The sequence below is a fragment of the Corapipo altera genome, unplaced genomic scaffold (assembly GCF_003945725.1).
Source record: "Corapipo altera isolate COAL_440 unplaced genomic scaffold, ASM394572v1 79, whole genome shotgun sequence".
In the NCBI taxonomy this organism is placed as follows: domain Eukaryota; kingdom Metazoa; phylum Chordata; class Aves; order Passeriformes; family Pipridae; genus Corapipo; species Corapipo altera.
Genome location: NW_020884927.1, coordinates 407,098 through 429,276, shown reverse-complemented (window position 1 = coordinate 429,276; position 22,179 = coordinate 407,098). Strand labels below are relative to the sequence as shown.

General features: G+C 53.7%; 1 protein-coding gene across 4 annotated transcripts in view; it reads left to right on the top strand.

The window, feature by feature from the left end:
* ASTN1 (astrotactin 1) overlaps nt 1-22,179 on the top strand; it is a 58,870-nt gene that overhangs the window by 20,735 nt on the left and 15,956 nt on the right. For 3 of the 4 annotated variants that reach the window (XM_027658452.1, XM_027658451.1, XM_027658448.1), the window contains exons 3-16: nt 2,981-3,374; nt 4,156-4,302; nt 4,740-4,859; nt 5,916-6,065; nt 6,861-7,028; nt 7,236-7,320; nt 15,102-15,176; nt 15,642-15,779; nt 16,101-16,251; nt 16,931-17,097; nt 17,270-17,464; nt 17,766-17,893; nt 20,066-20,170; nt 20,349-20,537. In XM_027658452.1, coding sequence (XP_027514253.1) covers nt 2,981-3,374; nt 4,156-4,302; nt 4,740-4,859; nt 5,916-6,065; nt 6,861-7,028; nt 7,236-7,320; nt 15,102-15,176; nt 15,642-15,779; nt 16,101-16,251; nt 16,931-17,097; nt 17,270-17,464; nt 17,766-17,893; nt 20,066-20,170; nt 20,349-20,537 — 2,212 coding nt within the window. The remainder of the gene's footprint in view (nt 1-2,980; nt 3,375-4,155; nt 4,303-4,739; nt 4,860-5,915; nt 6,066-6,860; nt 7,029-7,235; nt 7,321-15,101; nt 15,177-15,641; nt 15,780-16,100; nt 16,252-16,930; nt 17,098-17,269; nt 17,465-17,765; nt 17,894-20,065; nt 20,171-20,348; nt 20,538-22,179) is intronic. The other variant, XM_027658449.1, reaches the window with a different exon arrangement.

Genomic DNA, 22,179 nt, shown 5'->3' with positions numbered 1-22,179 from the left:
ACTTTGTCAGGAGCCCTTTGCCCGTGGATGGTGCCTGCTGTCCACTGCTCCGACACGCAGCGGGTGTCACGGTGCCACCGGGCACTGTCACTGCCACTTTTGTCAGCGTGGCAGCCCCGTGGCTGTGGTGTCACAGCGTGCAGCCAGAGCATCCCACGTGTCGAGGTTGGACAGCTCTCCTCCTCCCCCCAGATACATGGAGACAAGCTTCTGATGGCAGAGAAAGGAGGGGTCTGCGTGTTGGAAGTGGATCTGTGGTGTGTTGATTGTTTGGGGTTCTTTTCGTTATGCCGGAAAAAATTTGAAGAATCCTACAATTTTTGTGCCACTGGAAGATAATTAGCCAGAGACAATGTGTTGCCGAGGCTGCAAACAGGCTGTTTAATGGTGCCTACCCTAATGAGAGCTTCAATTGCTCTTCCAGATTGCAGCCCCAGGCCGGGTTTCTCCTCCATCATTTGTGCTTGATTAGCCTCGAGGAAAAAAAAATAACTGGCAAAGCCACTCCCAAAAACATCTTACACCATTATCTCTATTTTATTGTCCATTCCCAGCTGCTCCTGAGGGGGTGCATCACCTCTGGAGAGCCTGGCCCCACTCTGCTGCTGTGGTCTTGGTCTTCCTGGGTCCTGCTGGATTCCAAGATCAAGGCAGGAGTAACTGGAACAAGGCTCATTATCAAGATGATGAAAAGGATATCTGCAACTCATTGCTCCCCTACCAAAATGTGCAAATACAGATTGAGTCCTCCCTCTGCCCCTTTTTTCCCATCACTCTCAGCTCCGCTCCAGCAGCATCCTTTCACTCTGAAAAACAGAGGTTGGATTTTGTGCCAGGAGTCGGGATCACGTGGAGTGTTCAAGGCTGATTTTCTTTCTTTCCTGTGTGGTTGCCAAGAGAAGAGGTGTGAGCAAGGGGCTGTATCCATCGTGACTCTGGTCCTCACATGGACTGTGCAAGGAGCACTCCCACAGCCATCAGGTGCAGGGCTCCTCACAGCCATCGTGTGGGTCAGGGGGAAGACAGAATGGGATCTCTGTGCTCCCATGGAGGGGAACCAGGGGCCTGAGGTGGTGCCCTGGTCCCCTCCAATGTGCAGTGGGTGGAGAACACTTCAGTGCTGGCTTTCATCCTCCTCCCAGGGCCTCTTGAAATCTCCAGAGGCCACAGGCAGCTTTTCGTCAGGGACAGTTTGAGCTCTCAGACTATCAGGGCAAAAGACATCAAATTTCAGTGAAATAACAAGTCTTTTTTGAGAACCCACAGTCACAGTCTGAAGCAAATGGGTGTCCACCAAACTCAAGTCTCCCCTGTTTAGCAGAGGCATATGGCAGAGCTCTCTGGTGTGTGGGGGATTTTATGTGCATAGAGAGAATGAGGAAAAGCCAGGAATGCCCCGGTATTCCTCCCACCAGCTTGTCACCCCATCTGCAGATGGGTCTTTTCCCAGGGTGATGGAGAGCTATGACACAGGAGGCCATCTCCAGTAGGGATGGGGATAGCCCCCACTTATTTACGGATCAGAAGAACTCATAGGGATTGGACATGATATGGAATTAGGCTCTGACTTTACCACTGAAAACCTCTGCGTGAACACAGCCAGGCACTTTTTACAAGGGCATGTAGTGATGGATTTAAACTGAAAAAGAGCAGGTTTAGATTGGATATTATTGGAAATTATTTACAGTGAGGGTGGTGAGGCCCTGGCACAGGTTGCCCAGAGAAGCTGTGGCTGCCCCATCCCTGGAAGTGTTCAAGGCCAGGTTGGATGGGGCTTGGACCAACCTGGGATAGTTGAAGATGTCCCTGCCCACGGCAAGGGCATGGAACAGGGTGACCTTTAAGGTGCCTTCCAATCAAAACTATTCTAGGGTTCTTGGATTCTATGGTTCAGTGCCAGTTTTCAGCCCCAGCAAGAGATTTCCCCACTTCCTGGCTGCAGACTCCTAGCCAGAGAGAGTGTGCCAGCCAGCCCCACCATTGCAGATCCTTAATCAATGGAGTTTGTTCTTTCTTTTTTTTTTTTTTTGTTTTTTTTTGTTTTAAAGTAAGTTTGGAAGGAGGCTCAGAGGGTACATCACAGCTCCATTATCCTGGAAATGAAAGAGAGTTAAACTGTAATGGCCATTAAACTTCCTTTTCCAGCTGCCTCTCCTTCTCATTCAGTAATTCCCTTAATGTTTTATCCTAATGGAGCAGATTATTACTATTATTTTATTTTATCAAGATCACCTGTTGCATAGAAAAGAGGAGGGAGGCTGGAGCCATGGATGGACACAGAGCTCTTAGCTGGCTCCACATGCTTTTTATTGTTATTATTGTTATTATTCTTGGCAGATTGTGCATAAAGGGCCGGTTTTGGGCTTTCATCTCACCGCCTCCATCTGTGTACAGTGACGGTGTGTCACAGGAGGGTGGCCTTGGGGACAGTGGTGACATGGCAGGGCTAAGTGCAGTTTTGGGGTCTGTCCCTGTGGAGAAGGAGCTTTTTCAGCCTCTTCCTCCCAAGACATTCCCCAAACAACACTTCAATCATCTGTCTCTCTTGAGCCGTGATCTCCTTTAATCTGTGCTGCAATTTCTTCGGGATGCCCTGGGAAAATCTCCTAAGATTGAGAGTGACAGCACTGAAACCAGTTGGAAATGGGTCAGAAAAAGTTGCCCGTAGGAGCATTTGCCTGGAATAAATCTGATCTCTCTTTTCAAAGGCGTGTTGCGGGAGAGCAAAACAAAACACTCTTTGCTTTAAATGCTGCTTTTTCATGCCTCGGTGGTGACTTCAAAGCTGGTCCAGCCCGAGGCAGGATTCAGCTGGAAGTGCTTGGCCAGCACCGGGTGCTCCTGGTGCCAGCACTTCCTTATCGGCGTGACCAGGCTCCTCTCGCCAGTGCCTTTGCTTTGGCCACCCCGGGGTGTCTGTGTCCCCAGGGATGGCTGGTGCTGGCCCCCGGCTCAGCCCTGCCCGTGTTTGCACCCGCAGGGAGGGATGATCGCCCTGCTGCTCTCCATCCTCTGCCTGGTGATGATCCTCTACACCCGCCGGCGGTGGTGCAAGCGGCGCCGGGTGCCGCAGCCGCAGAAGAGCGCGAGCGCCGAGGCGGCCAACGAGATCCACTATATCCCATCGGTGCTGATCGGGGGCCACGGGCGGGAGAGCCTGCGCAACGCCCGCGTGCAGGGCCACAACTCCAGCGGGACGCTCAGCATCCGAGAGACCCCCATCCTGGACGGCTACGAGTACGACATCACCGACCTGCGGCACCACCTGCAGCGCGAGTGCATGAACGGCGGGGAGGACTTCGCCAGCCAGGTCACCCGCACGCTGGACTCGCTGCAGGGCTGCAACGAGAAGGCCAGCATGGACCTCACGCCAGGTGGGCACGGGCTGAGCTGGGTCCCTTCCAGCCCGTCTTCTCTCTGTTGTTCCATGCACGTGCTTTCCGTCGAGCGTTTTTCCCTGTTTCTCTGGGTTTTCGTTGGGTGTGAGATGTTGGTGCCCCTCAGAAGGCAATTCCACTGCTGGGAGGCCTTGCAGCCCGCTGAGAGCAGTCCCTGCTGAGCTGGAGCTTTGAGGGAAAGGACTGTGGTTCCTGTGGCTTGATGAAGAACCAGAACCAGAACACTGTGCCTTATGAGCTCCCCATAGTGACCCCCTAAAATCCCTTCTGTATCCCAGGATTTCCACTGTCTTTTTCAGCTTAGGTTTTTAGTAGCAAAATTATACATGCCATCAGTATGATTCAGAGTGAATGCCACCTTCTGAGCACCAGCAGGGATTCTTTGAGGCTTGTTACACACTTGTTCTTTGGCCATATTACTAACTGGGCCATCCATCTGGAGCCTTCTCAGCTGAGACATGGTTTGGGAAGACCACAGTGTGGTGCTTAAAGCTTTGCAGGGTTTTTCTTCACAGATTTGGTTATGAAGAAGTGCCCTGAGAGGCTCAGCTTTTGGCTAGTTTGGTGAGGTGCCAGTCCCCTTCAGTATTTGAGTTGCTCCTGAGGGTGCATTGGGGGCAGCTCAGCTCATTGGCAGCAGCACCCTGATCACCTCAGGATGATCTGGAGATGGACCCAAGGAAACCTTTCTCTCACCTCCCTCCCTGTTTTAAAATCTTTATCCTGAGAGATTTTGCCTTCAATTCTTCCTGTTCAGGGAGTGATAATGCCAAGCTGTCCCTGATGAACAAGTACAAGGACAACATCATTGCCACCAGCCCCGTGGACTCGAACCACCAGCAGGCCACGCTGCTGTCCCACACCTCCAGCAGCCAGCGCAAGCGCATCAACAACAAAGCGCGAGGTAGGGGGGTCCCCGGGGTGGGTGGGGTGCTTTGGGCTTCCACCCACCCACATTCCAACAACTCACCCTCTCCTGGGATGGATAAATAGGATCAGCGTCGGGCGAGAGCATGGAAAGGAGGGTTTGGGTGGGGAGACACAGCAAATGTGGTGCCTGCAAGGGTGGAAGTTCTGTTGGGCTGGTTGGTTGCAAAGATGCAGAGGGTGTCTGCCATGGTAAATATTTCAGGGTACTGGCACAGCCACGGGGAAAAGTTGGAAGGTAATGGGGCATGTGGCAGGTGGGGGCATGGGTGTGTGAGGTGGGAAGGGGAGAAGATGCTGTCACTGCTGCACCTGGCAGATGGGGCTCCTCAGTGTAAGGCTTTCCCTGAAGGGTTATGTAGGATGCCAAGGCTTGGGGTGGCACGGTGCCAACCCCTCCATGACTACACTCAGTGTCCCCTGCAGCTGGCTCAGCATTTCTCAACCCCGAGGGGGACTCAGGGACAGAGGCGGACACCGATCCCCAGCTGACCTTCTACACAGACCCCTCGCGGAGCCGGAGGCGCAGCCGAGGTGGGTGGGGAGCCATGACCTCTTTTGCCATATTTGCTGTTGCTTCTCTGCGTTTGGAGACTTTCCACTGGCAAGAAATGGAAACCCAGGTGCAATCCCAGCTGCCGCAGGCAGGCGCCGGTCCCCGCTCTGCAGCGGGCTGCTGCTGCTCTCCGGTGGAGCTTCTCAGCAGAGGATGAAATATATTCTGATGTTTTGCTGGAGGCTTCTGCCGGGCACTGGTGTATTTTAATAAGTAACACGCTTCAGAGGCCGGCCCGTGCGTTCCCAGGCAGCTGCTCAGCACGGAGCTGCCGCGGGTTCGCTCCGGCACCGTGCACACACGAGCTGTATGTGCAGCAGAGCATGGGGACAGCCTCAGTCCCTAGGCAGGAGTCTTGCCCCACTGCCCTGCACTGTCCCTTCAGGAGGTTTTCTCCTCCCAAGAGGAGAGTTAGTGTCTGTTTTCCCCCGTCGAGCCTCGTTTGCTGGATGATGCCTTGTTTTCCTGGGAGCGGTGGGACTGGGATCCATCTCCTTTAGCTGGTGCTGAGAGGCTCGTTCAGGCTTTGTCTCCATACAGTTTTTTTCCACTCATCTTCCTCAGCTGAGAGTTTAAAAGTCAAAGACCTGCATGCCCTGAGCAGTTAGGGCTCTCTAGTACTTTTACAAAAGCATCCACGGGCCTGTTGTCATGACAAAATTAACTCGAGTGAAGTGCCAAGAAGGAGGGGAAAAAGCCAGGACACTGCATTTACCTTTCTTTTACTCAATATCTCAGCTCTGCTTTAAAGCTCTGCTGCTGCAAAGTTCTCAGCCTGCTGCAGTGCAGGGTGTGGGAGAGCTCGGGCTGAGGGGGATCAGGAAGACCCCAGCTGCAGCAGGCGGGAGGGAGGGTCCCATTGCAAAGGCTGCTCCATGCTCTTCAAAATCCAAAGTGGCTCCATTTGGTTGGATTGATGCTGGATTTTCAGGGGGCTGGGCAGGATCTCTGCACCCTGAGGTCCCCTGGCTGCACCCCAAAGCCTTCCTGGGTCCTGCAGGTGTCAGGTTTGACTGTGCTTCCATGTTTTGCAGTGGGGTCCCCCCGGAGCCCTGTGAACAAGACCACCCTGACCCTCATCAGTGTGACGAGCTGTGTCATCAGCCTGGTGTGCTCTTCCCACATGAACTGCCCCCTTGTTGTCAAGATCACCCTCCATGTCCCTGAGCACCTCATCGCTGATGGTGAGCATCCCACAGTCTCACCAACCCCTTCCTGCCCCATTCTGTGAGGTGTGATGGAGGAGAGGTGGGAATGTGGAGAGGATGGGTGCAGGATGGGTGCAGGGCAGAGGGGATGGGCTGGATGAAGAGCACCAGTGTGGGAGAGAGGGGATGGGCATGGGATTGAGGGGATGGGCGCAGGGCAGAGGGGATGGGTAGAGGACAGAGGTGGCTGTTATGAGATGGAGGGGATGGGTCCTTGACAAAGGGGACAGGTGTGAGATGGAGGATACCAGTGTGGGAACAAGGGATGGAGGGGCACAGGATGGAGGGGATAGGCATGGGACAGAAGAGACAGACACAGGATGGAGATGGCTGTTGTGGGACACAGGGCATGGTGCAGAATGGAGAGGATGGGCCTGGGACCAAGCAGACTGTTGTGGGATGGAGGAATCAGAAATGGAACTGAGGGGATGGTTATAGGATAGGAGTGGCTGTTGTGAGACAGAGGGGACAGGCACAGGATGAAGGGAACTGTCATGGGATGGAGGAGACAGATATGGGATGGAAGGGACTGTCATGGGGCAGAGAGGATGGGCACAGGACAGAGGATCCATTGTGGAACAGAGATGGCTGTTGTGGGACAGAGGGTACTGTGTCAAGATGGAGGGAATGGGCAGCAGATGCAGGGATCGATCACAGGATGGGGGGAAACATCATGGGATGGAGGGGTCCATTAAGGGATGCAGGGGACAACCATGGGATGGAGGGGACAGCATCAAGTTGCCCTGCTGACTGCCCTTGTCTCGGTGCCAGGGAGCCGGTTCATCCTGCTGGAGGGGAGCCAGCTGGATGCCAGCGACTGGCTGAACCCAGCCCAGGTCGTCCTCTTCTCCCAGCAAAACTCCAGCGGGCCCTGGGCCCTGGACCTCTGCGCCCGGCGCCTCCTCGACCCCTGCGAGCACCAGTGTGACCCCGAGACTGGTAGGTGATCCAGTGGTTGAGGTGGGTTTGGGGGCTCACCTCTGCCTCCCCAGCCCAGCTCTGACGGGAAGATGCTTCCTTGCCTTGCTCCCTGGGCAATAACGGAGCTGCCAGGTGCCCTGGGGTCGCTGCAGGCTGCTCTTGGCGGGGAAGCACATGGAAAGCCTTGTCCTCCCATGTCCCTCATGTCCCCTCCTTTCTCTGTAGGTGAGTGTCTCTGCTATGAAGGATACATGAAGGACCCTGTGCACAAGCACCTCTGCATCCGGAATGAGTGGGGAACGAACCAGGGGTGAGTGTGCCTTCCACAGCACGCCTGGGCTTGGGCTGCCCTCACACAAGCTGCTGGGCTTCAGCATCAGCACAGGAGGGCTGTGGTAAACTTCTTGGATGAAAGAGTTACAGGCATCTTGGTGAATTGTAAGGTCAGTGCACGGCTGGGCTCTGCAGCAGGTCTGCGGGAGGTGAGGATTTCTATCCTTTGAAATAATCAGAAACGATGTAGAAGAGGCCATTGTGGCAGTTTACAGTAAACACCCCCTGGAGAAGATGGAGATTGTTCCTCCTCCCTGTGTGAAGACTCTCCTTGGCATCCTGCACTTTGTGGGGCTTTTGGTTTGGCTGTGTGAGGCATCAGAGGACAGCTGAGGTCGGGCTGGGGTCCTCACTGAAAATTGGGCAGATTAGATGCTTTGATACCATAGCTGAGGGAACAGAGCAGTCGCTGTCTGCTCCACAGCTTTAAACCCCTGGAAGTGCCAAGGGAAGTTTTTCTGATGCTTTGGCAGCAATTTGATGGTCCTTAACACTCATGGGTCTCTGACATGCAGCTGGGGCCTCCCGGGGATGGCTGGAGGTGGTGTGCAGAAACCCAAAACACCCTCAAATCCAGAGATCCCATGTCCCCCGGCACCTCCAAGCCCTCGTTTTCCCCCCTTGTCTCACTGTGCTGCAGCTGGATCGGCGGTGGCCCTGCCCACGTCAGGATGCCCTCTCTGAAGTTATTAGTCTTCACAGTGGGAAGGGAAAAATCATCAAAGGCTGGGCTTGGCGGCACCCCCGCGGTGCGGCTGCGCTGGAGGATGGCAGCGGCGGGGGGGCTGTCTGTGCCAGCTGGCCCCAGCTCTGTCCCTTTGAACTGGGGCCCGGGGAGAGCATCCCTGCTCTGTCTCCACCCCCACTCTCTGTTTTTTATCATTTTAAAGGCAATTTAGCAATTAAGCCCAGTGTGGAGCACCCGCTGTGTGAGACAAGGGCGGTTGTTGCTGTGAGTGCCCTGAGCCAGGGCGCTGCTCGGGACACAGGCAGTCCCGTGCTGGGGATGTGCTGTGTGCTGTGGTGAATGTCCCCAAACCTCTTCAAGGTACCACTGCTGGGTTGGGAAAATACAGGCAGAAATACAGCTCCCTGTCCTGCTGTATCCCAGTTGTCCAACAGGGATGTTCCCAGATCCTCTGTGCCCATCTCATAAGAGGCACTGAGTGATGGGGTCTGGGAGGGGGTATTCCCCTGCCAGGGATTTCCCTGTTTTAGGATATGTTGTGTTTGGGGGTGTCTCATGGCGGGTTGGAAGGAGCCCGTGGCCACTGATGACCACAATGGCTTTGGTGCCAGCCTCTGCCTCTGTCTGTGCTGGACTCACCACCTTGCAAAAAGCAAAGTGGTAAATGACTCTGTCCATTGAGGCAGGTAATAAAAATGGATAAGCAGTGTGGAGAAACATTTGCTTCCTTCCCCTCTACTTTTCCTTTGCTCCTGGGTGTGGATCTGCAGCTTCACACTGTTCCTCCCATGCACATTGCTCTTCTCTAGCTTTTTCCTGATTTAGCTGCTTCACCATCTTAAGGGAAAGTGGAGAAAAAGCTGCTTTCAGGTGAATTGCTAGAAAATACAGGTGGTAACAAGCAGGAGAGAAGCCAAGGGCAGGAAAGGCAAATCCATTCCTGAACCCCTCTGGACCCATTCACAGCTCCAGACCAGCTTTGGTCTCAGCCATGCCAAACCAAAAGGTGCTCAGGACCCACTCTGTTCCTCTGGGGAATTTGGGGCTGCTTTTCAGACCCAGCTCCAACTCAGTGCCCCCACAGGAGCCTTCTCCATGCTATGCCTGAGCCTTTTCTCCTGCAACAGTGTTCATACCTGGCCAGGATACAGCTTGTCTTGCGTCTCTTCTTATATACCAAAGTTGGCTATGACAAACTATGTGCAGTATTTCCAGCATAGTTTTCTGTTTGGGGCAGAGAAACTTGGCAGATCTCTTTTTCCCCAAGGTGCAACACAACCCCAGACAATGGTGAGGCTGTCAAAGTCCTCCTGCCCTTCTCTGAGCTCTCAAGAAGGCTCTGATGCTGCAGTGTTGGGGCTTTTTCAACACCATCCTTAGAGAGCTCCTCTCTTGAGCTGCTTGAAACCGGAGTTACTTTGTGTTTCTTCCTTGAACTTGTCAGGTTTTTGTTTCAGAAAATGGTAGCAGCTGAGACCACACTTCACCATCCCTGCCTGCAGCTTTCACTATTTTTAGGGGCTGTGGAAAGCATGTCCACACTAAGCATCGTGATGCTTGGGGTAGCTTGGTGTTTAATGAGCGTTCTTTTCCTTCTCTGCAGTCTGTTCTGATGTCCAGGTGCTGCTTGGTGCAGCTCTGCCTGCAAGGGCTTGTGATGCTGAGATCCCTTCTGCCTGTCCATGGTGTCCCCTGTGAACTCTTGGCCTCCACAGGGTCATGACTGTGATGAACTCTCTTTAGTCCAGCAGAACCATCTTGTCAGAGCCTATTTAACTGAATAACTTGTAACTTTAAGCTGGTATTTATGTTTTTTGGGGTGGAGGTTGAGCTGCCATGCTGTCTTTGTCACACTCATCAGCTCATTCCCAACTCTAACCCAACAAGGTTGCCTGCAGGTTCACCTGAAGGAGATGTCTGGAAGTCTTCTGCTCTCTCCCCTCATCCCAAGATGCCTGAATAATTTTTGACACTGTTTTGTCTGATGTGCTCCTAAACCCTCCAATGTTGGAGTGACGTGCTGCTGCCGCAGGTCGGTCCCTGGAGAAGCCACGTTGGCTCTTGGTCAACAAAGCAGGACTCGGAGGCTTTGCCGAATCCCTCGGCGTGCTTGGGAGCAACATGTTCTGGTTATGACCTCCTCTGTTTTCCCAGGGTGGCTTTTTTATCTGAAAACTCATTTCAACCCTGTGGTTTAGACAGTTTTGCCGTTGGTTTGTTTTTATTTACAGTGATGACAAGTCGACTCGGTGTCTGTTCCCTCAGCAGCATCTAATTTTGCTCATGAAGGCGAGCTCATCTTTGTGCTTTATTGGCGATGGCAGGGAGAGGCTTTGTGTGGTGTGTGTATTTTGGGTACCAGACTGAGTTCCACGCCTCCGCGGTGCCTCTCTTACCCAACACATCCAGACCCTAAATCTTCATCCATTTTTCAAAAAATCAGATCTTTTTGATCATGGGTAGCAGATACATTTGATCAGCTGCCTTTCTTTTTTTTTTTTTTTTTTTCCCTGTGCTGCTCTTCAGCTGTTTTAAACAAATCTGTCTGGTGCTGTTTGTGTGTTCACAGTCTGTCTCCCTACTTTGATATGCATTGTTAATTAGCTGCTTTTCGGCTCTTACTCTAATGTTTCCCAAGTAGGATGCAGTTTCCAGCAATCCAGCCAGGTCTGCCTCATCTTTGCTCATCAAACCCATTTTCTGTGGTTCTTTTTGTGGTATGACTTGGCCAAAGATCAAATCAGCTCATTCTACCTTTAGTTAATAAACTGTTACCTGCCCACATTTGTACTTATTTATCTCAGCCCTTAGATCCATCATGGATGGTTTCCCCTCTCCACCTGCAGTTCTTGCCTGGGTGCCCTTTTCAGACTCCCTCGATGAGATTTAAGATGCTCTGCATTTAAAGGGTCTTTATCAGTGTGCTCTTTCAACTCCTAATGGGTTCAGCCTGGCATGGGGAGGTTTTAGGCCAGTTTAATGTTATATGGCAAATACATCTGGCTGGGTGCTCTCATCCTCTTGTAGAACTTGGCAAACTGGGCTACACCAGCCCTACTCCCATGCAGGACAAGTTACCTCTTTCTGCCCCCTTGCAGATGTTTTTTCCAGCACAGGGCACAAATTAGTGCAGAAGCCCATGTCCTGCTCACCCACCTCCCCTCCCCTGCTCCTCCCTCCCCATGATGCCTCTTCTCTTCTGCACACAGTTATCCCCCTTCCTGCCCATACACCCGCTCATCTTGTCCCATCCCCACACATCATCCACTCCCCACCCCACAGAGGAGCCAGGGACACACTGAAGTGACAAGGGCAGCACTTTTCCTGCTTAAAGTCTTCTTCTTTTTCTCTTTTTTTTTCCCCCACCCCTTTTTTTCTCTCTCTCTCTTTTTTTTTTTTTTTTTTTGCCTCTCTCCGTTCCCCGCTGTGTGCCTCGGCTTTGCAAGCTTGAAGGACAGCCAGATAAAAAGCTCCTCTTTCTTTCAGATCCTTTCACCAAACCACCCATCCGCCTCCTCCTCCCGCCTCATTCTCCTCGCAGATTTATGGGCAGCCCAGGGAGAAAGTGCCGGCATTAGCATTTTTAATAAAGCCCTGCTTGCAAGGGATGGCAGGGGGTGGGGAGCTCGGAAGGGGAGAAGCATCAGCAGCTGAAGCCCAAGCAAAGCTGTTGCAGAGCAAAGTGAAGTTGGGGAGGAGCCACAACAGGCATCACCGGTGGGAGAAGTGGGCAGCTCAGTGCTTGTGTCACATCTGCTCTCTGCTCTTCCCCCACCAGGGTGGTGTTGGGTCTTCAAGGGTCCCCCCTTTGGGGTCTGGCGTGCAGGAGGGGTGCAGCAGTTGTGGGGGTGCTCTGGTCTGTTCTCCCTGGGCTTGAACTCCTGAGCTGCCAGTGAAGGGATGTGGGGACCGTTTTGTGCACGGCACTCCCTCCCAGCACACACTTGGAGCTGGTGCTTAGGTGCCATGATGGGGTTTGGCATGGCCCTGGTTGGAAACCCCCAGGAGTACAGAGGGTCAGGGAGCCAAATGTGTAGTCACCTATTTCAGTGTGTGACAGCCAACCACCTTCTCCTCCAGTGGCATTTCAGCCACGCTCTCGTGCAGCGACTTGTGCCTTCTGCAAAGACCCTCTCCTGCAGCCCCTCCGACCTCCTGACAGCTCCCCTCAAACCAGCTGCTCCAGGTTAGCTCATGGCAGTCACATCCTGCCAGTGCCAGGCTTTAATTCTCCATCCCACTCATCTTCTCTGGAAGGATTTTGCAGGGAGCACAAACAAGCAGGAGCACAGTTCTCGATGCTAGAAGTCAGTCTGGCCTCAGCCCCTTGGGACTGCAATTTAAGTGTTGCCAGGGGCCTGTTGAGGTGGTTCAAAGCATCACCAGCAGCAACAGGTTTGGAAGGCTTAGCCAGAATTTCTTGAGCTTCCACTCAAGCCCAGATGTGGAGCAAAGCATAGCTGAGGGTCCATCTGGAAAAGGCCAAGAGGCCTGAAAATTGTCTTGGGGATGCTGTGGCAGCACTTGGGCCATGGGAACTTGCTGACTGAGCATGGGGAGTTCCTGGTTCTCAGCTGCCTTGGGTTTTGTTGTTTCAGGTGCTTGCCTGAATGCCAAGGCTTGCCAGGGGGACGAGAGCTGTTGTTTCTGGCCCATTTAATCCAGCCTGATCATCTACAGGGCTGCTGATCAGTCTCACTTTCCCCTGTGAGCTCTGAAGACCACACAACCAAAATACCCACCAAGAACAACGAAAACCAAGCAAGTGATCACAGAAAGCAGGGAGGGAGACAGGCACGTGGGGACACACTCACGTGCATGGGAGAGGAAGGAGGAGGTGAAACAGCAGCAGAGGCACAGGGGGCAAGAGGCGGAAATGGAGGGGGTGAGGTGTGCCTGGGAGAGCAGATGCCACCCCATCCTCTGCAACAGAAGGTACAAGTCAACAAGAGCGTGTGGGTGGAAATGTCAGCACTGAGCTCCTGGAGAGCTTCCTCAGAGATGAGGATGGATGAGTGTCTCCTGTTGAGCTGGAATTCTTGTGTGGAGGACCTTTCAGGGCTTACCCACAGAAGGTATCATGTCCTCCCAGATCCAATGGTGCCTGGCAACACTGGGTTTCCCGTGCCAGGTAGACATGTAGCTAAAGGCTGAACATTATTTTTAATGGGCTTTTTTTGACCCCAGGTAAAGGTGGAGTGGGGCAGGCTAGGGAGATGCCACACAGTCCCTTTCTGGAGCATGGAAACCTTTTCCCCATCTCAAAGCCATCACTGCATTTTGCAAGGGTAGGTAGGAATAGGACAAGAGGGAATGGGTTCAAACTGACAGAGGGCAGGTTTGATTACACATCAGGAAAAAATTCTTTCCTGTGAAGGTGGTGAGGCCCTGGCACAGGTTGCCCAGAGAAGCTGTGGTTGCCACATCCCTGGAAGAGTTCAAGTACAGGTTAGATGGGATTTGGAGCAACCTGGGATAGTGGAAGGTGTCCCTGCCCATGGCAGGGGGCTGCAATGAGATGATCTTTAAGATCCCTTCCAAACCATTCTATGATTCCATGACCTCAAGAATTTTAGCCACAGTTGGAAGTTGCACCCTGGGTGGACACAGCATGGCTGCTGATTTTGATCTCCCAGGTGGGTCCAGACACACTGGCTGCATGTCCTGGGTGTGTTGACTTCCATGGGCCGCCAGATGTGTCACCTGACAGAGGTCCAGCAACCACCATGTCCCTGCAGCACCCGTCCCACTGCTGAGCCCTGCTGCAAGCCAAGAGCAGCTCCTCACGACTGCTTTTCTGCCCGAGTTGATGCGGAACAATACCTTGCCTTGGCTTTTGTTCCCGGCCCCACGTGCTCCTCAGAAGCAAGAATAAAACCCATCTGCGGGAGCGCTGGAAGGCGGAGGCGTGAAGCATTCAAGGTGTTGCTGAAGACACAAGGAGCACATCTCTTCCTGGACGAGGCTGACCTCATTCAGGGCAATCGGATCTGCGGGCTGAATGTAATCCCCCGCTCCCAGCCGACCGGACGGGAAAGCGGCATTGTATCCCAGCGAGGAAATGAGACGGCACGCTGTAATCCTGCAATCAGGATTTTTTTCTTCTGTTATTATTATTTTTGTCCCTGCTGAAGTAACCTCAGATTAAAAATTAAAGTGCTTGTGCAGGAAAGCTGTAATTGCCTCTGGAGAAAACCCCCGGGCTCGTCGGTGGCACCTGATACTCTCACCCTGAATTTTACCAGCAGCGATGTGATGGGGTGGCAAATCTCTTTCTCTCCCCAGCTCTGAGCTCTTGCAAAGGGGATTTGGAGTTTTAGGGTTTGGGAGCTGGGTTCATGTTGCCTGATTCAAAGTCCACCACAGCTGAGTCTCTTGTCAGCCTTGGTCTGCAAGTGGGTCTGTGATGCTGGGGGTGCATGTCCCAGAAGTGTCATGGCCATGGTTGTCCCACTGAAGGGCACTGGCCACCAAATCTTGGTGGCTCATCACCCTGTGTATCTACAACAACAGGGAGGGAGTAGTTGGGGCCAACAGCTCTCTAGGCTGCCCTCTTGGCTCCAAGCTTTCAGCCTGTCTTCCAATCCCCTTTGTTAGGCGTCCTCAGTTCCTCTCCTGGAACAATGAAACCCAGGGGGAATAAGGCAGGTGGTGAAATTGTGGACTCGGACCTGACGTGCTCCCTTGGAAAAGCCTCACAGAGAGAGGGTTCAGCTGCAGCTGGGTTTCTTTTAGCAATTCAATAGCTGTGATGCAAACCCCTAAAACAGGACCAGGCACACAGGGATGCGGGGGTGTCTGGAGTGCACTGTACTCCAGAATTATGGATGCGATACACTTCTGCACCATTGGCAGGTTGGGGCTGGCGTGAGGATCTGATGTTATAGGGACCCCAAGATTAAGATCTTGAATCAGAGGCTGTTTTATCCCATTGTCCTGGCTTTGTTTGAGTTGTTTTATGCCAGGACCCCTCTGCGTGTGTGCTGGGGGCTATGCAGGGAAAGCATTTTGGGCTCTGAGCAGCAGTGGGGGCACAATATCAGTGTGATGCTCCTGCGTTTCTTTTCCAGGCCTTGGCCATACACCATTTTCCAGCGTGGCTTTGACTTGGTGCTGGGCGAGCAGCCATCTGACAAGATTTTTCGGTAAGTGGCAAAGGCAACTCAGGCCCCAACATTTTGGGGCTTAAAATATGACCCAGGGCATACAGGTGTGCAGGTAGCCCAGCTGGCAGGGCTGAGCACAGCTGTCCTGTGCCACCTCCTGGGGACATGTGAGTATGGCTGGGAAGTGTGAGATGCTGGATGCCCAGCAGTCAGTTCCTCCTCTCTATTCACAGTGAGAGCGAGGTTTAGGCTCTGCAGGAGGATTTCTACGGAAAAATGAAAGTGCTTTTATTTTTTTATCTATTACCTAAGTTGCATGTGATTTTTGGTGGTCGTTTGGGTGCATTTGGAGAAGCCACCCCTCTTTAGCCTGCCCATCCACTTTTGTTCAGGCTGGCATCCCTGCAGGGCAGTGGGGAGGTTCAAGGGCTTGGTTTTGGGCAGAGACAGCCCTCCAGGCTCAGCATTTCCCTCCTTGCCAGCCTTTGCTGCTCTCCCTGGCAGGTTCACCTATACCCTGGGGGAAGGCATGTGGCTGCCCCTGAGCAAGAGCTTCGTCATCCCACCAGCTGAGCTGGCCATCAACCCCTCAGCCAAATGTAAGACGGACATGACAGTGATGGAGGATGCAGTGGAGGTCAGGTAGGTGCAATGGCAGGATGATGGAGTTTAGGAGGAGTTTCAGCAAACAGAGCTGAGATCCCCATCCCACACTTTGCAGGTGGAGATTAGTACATCCATTAAGCTGCCCCCCTTTGGTACCTGTAAAGTGGAGCCATTGGAGGTACCTCTCATCATCTCAGTAGCTCCTGCATCCCTCTAAAAGCCTGGCTGCCATCCAGTTCACTGTCAGCCCGAGGGAAACTTGAGCTCTGGAAAAACCCACGCAGCAGCCACGGTCGTGCACGCGTTCACAACGTCTCATCGGAGCAGTGACACATCTCCTCCTTCTCCTCCTCACAGGGAAGAGCTGATGACCTCCTCCTCCTTTGACAGCCTGGAGGTCCTTCTTGACTCCTTCGGCCCTGTCCGTGACTGCTCCCGGGACAATGGGGGCTGCAGCAAGAACTTCCGCTGCATCTCGGACCGCAAGCTGGACTCGACGGGCTGTGTGGTGCGTGGCCCCCCGGGGACCTGGAATCTCCTTTGGTGTGAGCAAGGAGGGGGAGGGCAGAAAGGGAATCCTTCCTCCCTTACCGTCACTTTGGGACGGATATTTTGGGGTTGATTTTGTGGCAAGAAGGTGTTTTTGGGTTGGCATCTGCTTTGTTACTGCATGCACAAACGAGGGAGAGAGAGTCCATCTGCTTGTTGGCTCTCTGGGAGGTCCCACATCACTCACGTGTGTCCCCTGTCACCACCACAGCTGCTCTGCCCCAAAATGGAGAGGCTTGTGGGGCCGGGGTGCCCTGCTGTGATGCCACCAGTGCTGGGCATTGGGATGGAGAGGCTGTGAGTGCGGGGCAGACAGTGGGCTTGGAAAGGGCAGCGTTGCTTTGGTGGTCACTGGAGCTCTGTGCTGGTGTGTGGGGTTGATACCAGCACATTACTTTGGTGGGGCGTGGCTTGGGGGGCTCCCACTTCGGAGGATGCACTCCCCAGGGCTGCAAAGGGGCTGTGGTGCAGGAGGAATACCTGCAGCTGTGGGTGGTGTTGCTGCTGTCTGCCCCGCAACCCCCGAGCACTGTTTCTGCTGCAGTGTCCAGTGGAGAGCAACTCTCCCCTCTGCCTCAGCCCCAGGGCCAGATTTCTTCCCTGGGGGTTTCACCTCTTGCTTCCCCCACCCCTGCCAGTGCCCGACAGGACTGAGCCCCATGAAGGACGGCACAGGCTGCTACGACCGTCACGTCGGCGTGGACTGCTCCGATGGCTTCAACGGGGGCTGCGAGCAGCTGTGCCTGCAGCAGATGGTCCCTCTGCCTGAAGACCCCCTGCTCTACAACATCCTCATGTTCTGTGGGTGAGTGACCCAGCACCCACAAGGTGCTGCTGTACCTGGCTGCATGCCACCCTGATCTCCTAGGGTTGGCATGGAGGGGGGGTCTCCTCTGTTCCCAGTGTCTCTGCTGGGGTGGCCTGGTGGCCACCGTTGGGGGCTGCAGCTGATGGTGGGCCCTCTGCTGGCTTCCCAGGTGCATTGAGGACTACAAGCTGGGCACGGACGGGCGGTCGTGCCAGCTCATCTCAGAGTCGTGCCCCGAGGCGGGGGACTGTGGGGAGCCCCGCGAGCTGCCCATGAACCAGACGCTCTTTGGGGAGATCTTCTATGGCTACAACAACCACTCCAAGGAGGTGGCACCAGGGCAGGTGCTCAAAGGGACGTTCAGGTGAGCTGGGGAGGTGGGGCGGTGACCCCAGCAGGGTCGGACCTCACCATCCTCTCCAAGAAGAAGGCATGGTGAGGAGCCTGGTCCGTCCATGTCTGGCCAAACTTTGCAGAAAATGGAAGGGCTGGTGGGGAGAGCACATCTGATGCTTTCCATCAAGAGGAGACACCTCTGTAATCTGTGCCTGAAGGAAAGGCTTCATGCCAGGTGTTTTTTTGGGATGGGTCACCGGCTGGCAGGGATGATCCCAGGCATTTCTCCTGTCTCCAACCCTGCCCTCCTCTCTGTGATTAACTTCCAGGCAGAACAACTTTGCCCGGGGCCTGGAGCAGCAGCTGCCAGATGGGCTGGTGGTGGCCACGGTGCCCTTGGAGAACCAGTGCCAAGAGGAGCTCTCTGACCCCACACCTGACCCCGAGTTCCTCACCGGTGAGTGGGTCCAGCCCCATACCTCTCCCAGGTGCCACCATGCCCAGCTAGAGGCCCTAAATCTCCCAGGAGATACATCTCCTAGAGGATATATCTAGTCAGGCTTTAGCATCCCAGGCTCACCTGCAGCAGCAGCAGCAGTGGTAAAACAAAGGCATTAAAAATGAAGGAGAGGCAAAGGCTGTAAATTAACTGTGTGGTGTAAAAGCTCAACCATCCATTGAATATTTGGGGCATTTGCAAAAAGCATTTTTTCTTTTTCAAGGAAAAAAAGTTTTCCAGCTACCTTTAATTTGATTTCTTTGCCCATGTAACAAACATTCAAAGCCTGCTGCCACCAAATTGAAGTGTTTTGGTTTGCTCTGCCAGAGAACTGTGGGCCACGAGCAACAGGGTTATCATGGATTCCTAGACTGCCTTCAAGGATTTACCTTTCTTCCAGCAAGTTGCCAGAACCCCTAAAATAGCCCTTGTTTCCTTGGTGTTTGTTGCTGTTGGCTGAAATGGCTCAGGGCATTGAGGAGCCGCTAAGGAAAGGATATGGTTAATGAGGTGTTTTGGTCTCATACAAGACCTCGTGCTTTTGCTTTGTTTTGCAGAGCTTCCAGGATTTTGGGAAGCACCCATGGGCTGCACCCAGGGTCTAATGGACACTGACAGGGTGCATGGAAATGTAGGTGTGTGTGCAGGCAGATTCAGGAAGAGGGGAGAGTGCCACTGGGTCTTGGGTGCTGAGCTACCCCAAGAGAGCTGTGTGGGTGGGTCACTCCTGCTTCCATGGGGATGCTCATCCCTGTTCGGAGGTGCTGGAGGACACCTGCATCCCAGTGAGATTCTCTTGCCTGTAACATGGGTACACAGATGTAAGGAAGGCACTGCCTCCACAATCCCAGCATCATCAGCAGTGTCAGTGGGAGCAGGACTTTGCTGGCAATTACGCTGGGGAGGCAGAAGCCAGTAAATTATCCTATTCATTTCCCACCGCTCTGCTGGCTGTGTGGCTGATTAAGGCAAAAAAAAAAAAAAAAGAGGAAAAGAGGTAAAATATTCTCTGCTTGTCAGAAGCAGATCTGGATATCACTGTGAATACACGAGAGGCAGAGCTGCTGAGTAAGGAAGGACTGTTTTTGCATAAACACTTTGCAGGAAAGAGCAAGGCTTTGAAGCTGTCGGGAGCAGCCAGCACTGAAGAGAGAGAGGCGCTGGAAGGCAAAGGATCTTATCCTGCTTATCCTCTGCCTTCAGTTCTTGTTAGAGGGGGGGATGCCCGCCGTTATCCTCCTGAACTCCTACTGGGTGCCTGTTTAGCAGCAAAGTTGCTGCTTTGCTGCCAAGCGGAGCTGCGAGGGAGGAGGTGGCTGTGTCCTGGCATCCTCCTGTGCCACACCCAGGTCACCAAAGTCAGAGCCACGAGCACCCTTCAGTTCCCTTTCTGGGCCTCTATCTGAGGCTCAGTGGCCTCTCTGTCCCTCTGCTCATGGAAGCTGAGCTGCCACGTGCCTTGGGCAGGAGTAAGTGACCACCCAGCCCTGGTGTCCATGAATTTCTGCCTTCTGTAACTCAGTGTTAAATGGCTGAAGAATGAGGTGGCTTTACCTGGAGAAGGACAAACCCTGGGTCCTGCTCAGCCCCAGTTTTGCTGTAATGTCCTGGGGGAACCTCAGCATCAGCTCTGCAGATTTCCCCTGTACATCTGTGCCCACCCAGCTCAGTCCCAGCCGAAAGGGACCCAAGGCCCCTTGGCTGTTTGCACTTGGGTACACGTGGCGTGACGGTGACCGTTCCCAGGCCTGCAAACAGCTCATTAAAAAGCGCAGCTCTCATTAGTGAAATAATTAGCACACCTGGGCATGCCTTGGGAGCGGGCACCGGGAAGGAAGCAGGAGGGGATGCAGGAGGAGGCTCGTTATCTGCCGCCGCAGAGCCCCGGACGGCAGGATGAAACGAGCCTACGTGTGTTCCTTCAAAGCCATCATTTTAATTGCTGGGGAGCAGCTGACCCTCAGCTCTGAATACTTCCCTGGGGGGACCGTGGTGTGTGAGCAACCCTTTTCCCTGGCTTCTTCCCACCCTACTGGCTGCATTGCCCCAGGTATGAAGGGGTGCAACCATTCCCAGGGAGAGTCACCCCTGGGCAGTGGCACTGAGCCCCCCATGTCCTTTCTCTGGCAGGGATGGTGAACTTCAGCGAGGTGTCCGGGTACCCTCTCTTGCAGCACTGGAAGGTGCAGTCTGTCATGTACCACGTCCGGCTCAACCAGATGACCATCTCCCAGTGTAAGCATGTGGGGATGGGGGGGAATGGGGGAAAAAGGAGTGGCAAAAGGATACATAGCTTTCTGCTGGCAGGTGATGGGCTCAGGGGTCGGTTGCCCATCACAAGTGTGTAGGGAGGTGATAAGGGCTTGGTGTACTCTGGGATCTGAGCATCTCCTCCATCTCTTCTCCTTCCCAGCCTTCAGCAATGCCCTCCACTCCCTGGATGGGGCCACCTCCCGTGGAGATTTTGTGGCACTGCTGGACCAGTTTGGCAACCACTACATCCAGGAGGCAGTGTATGGCTTTGAGGAGTCCTGCTCCATCTGGTATCCCAACAGGCAGGTCCAGCGGCAGCTCTGGCTGGAGTACGAGGACATCAGCAAAGGTAGGAGCCCTGCTGGTCCCCAGGAAGGATTTGTACAACACCCCATGGGAGTGGAAAGCTCACTTTGCTTTCAGCATAGCAAGGAAAGCACCCAGCCTGTCCCATCTCACCACATTATTTACACCCTGCTCTCTCAGCCTCGGAAACCGGGCAAAGGACTCCCGTGGATTGCAGCGGGCACTGATCTGGGACATAAAGAAAGATCAATACCCACATCCCCAGAGAGATGAAAGACAAGTGCACTAATCCCACCAAGCCATCCTGCCTGATTCTGGACTTAACTGTTGTTTGTCTTTAATCCTGTTCCTTCCTTCCTTTTGTCTCCTCCATATCTGCTCTCTTCCACTTGCATCCCACAGCCTGACTTTTCTCCATTTAACGTGTTCCCTTTTCCTGGGCTGTCAGTGCCGTGCTTTTAATGCCTGGAAACCAGGTAGGAACTGGGAGATTCCTCGTGGTGCAGAGGGCATCTGGCACTGCTGCATCCCCTCCGGTGCCCTCGCTGCAGTGAGCTGTGATGGATCCCCAGTAGAAGAGCTGATGGCTGGTTTGGATGCCAGCTTTACAAAAGCTGAGGCAGCCTAAGGCCTGCCTGCTGCCACCTGTCCCCAGGACCACGGCAACCTGGTCCAGTGGAAGGTGTCCCTGCCCATGGTAGGGAGGTTGGAATGAAATAATCTGCAAGGTCCCTTCCAACTCAAACCATTGTAGGATTCTATGATCTCTTCCATTGCCGCCTGCAGGCGCTATGCTGCCTGTGTGGCGGACATTGTTTTGCAACATCCAGGCTTGGGCAGCAAGCAAGAGCCAGCTCCCAAACCTGGACACAGGGGATTCTGAGCGGAGCTGCTGCTTTTTAGGCGACCTTCGTTTGCTGCCCGTGCACAGGAGCTGTCGGGTGTGGGCAGTGTGAGCTCGGAGCTCACAGGCACAGTGACCGAAACATCGTTTCCATCACAAAGCTTCCTAGTTCTCAGTATTGGCACCAGCCTACAGTGCTGCCCTTGCTGTGCCCCAGCCGCTGAGACATTTGTTTTCTCCCCAGGGCTCTTGTGTGGGAAGGGCTTCTTTCAAAGCCTGAGTCTGGATCCTGCGGGCTCAGACCTCCTGGAGCCTGGACTTCTTTCCAAGCCCACCTGGAAGAGTACAGACCCGTTGCTGTTTTGCTGTGGGCTGTCTCCAGATGTAGCATCTTTTGATTGCAAGTGTTTCTTTTTCTTTTTTTTCTCCTGCAATTTCCTCCTCTTTGATTTTCCTGCTTGGAGGCTTTTCAGGTCTGGCAGTCTTTTTCCACCCACAATATCACATTTCAGTTTCACTCTGGCACCTGCCACTTTCCCTCCTTTGCTTTTTGTTTGCAAACGTCAGGAGCTGGATATCGATTGAGAAATTGCAAGAGACAAATCATTCCCTGGCTCCTCTGCTTTCCCTGAGTGCCTGCTAAGCTGCAATCCACAGCCAACCCAAAGTGATCCATCCCCAGCTTGCTGGGGGAGCAGAGCAACGCTTTTGTATCCTGGTTTTGTTTAAAAGCCTTGTTTCCTTTGCAGGAGTCTCAAAGATGGGCTAGTGCTGGCCCATTTATCTGCAAATCCTATTTTCCTATTGAGCCACGGATGTGCTCCATGGTGGCTCCCCACAG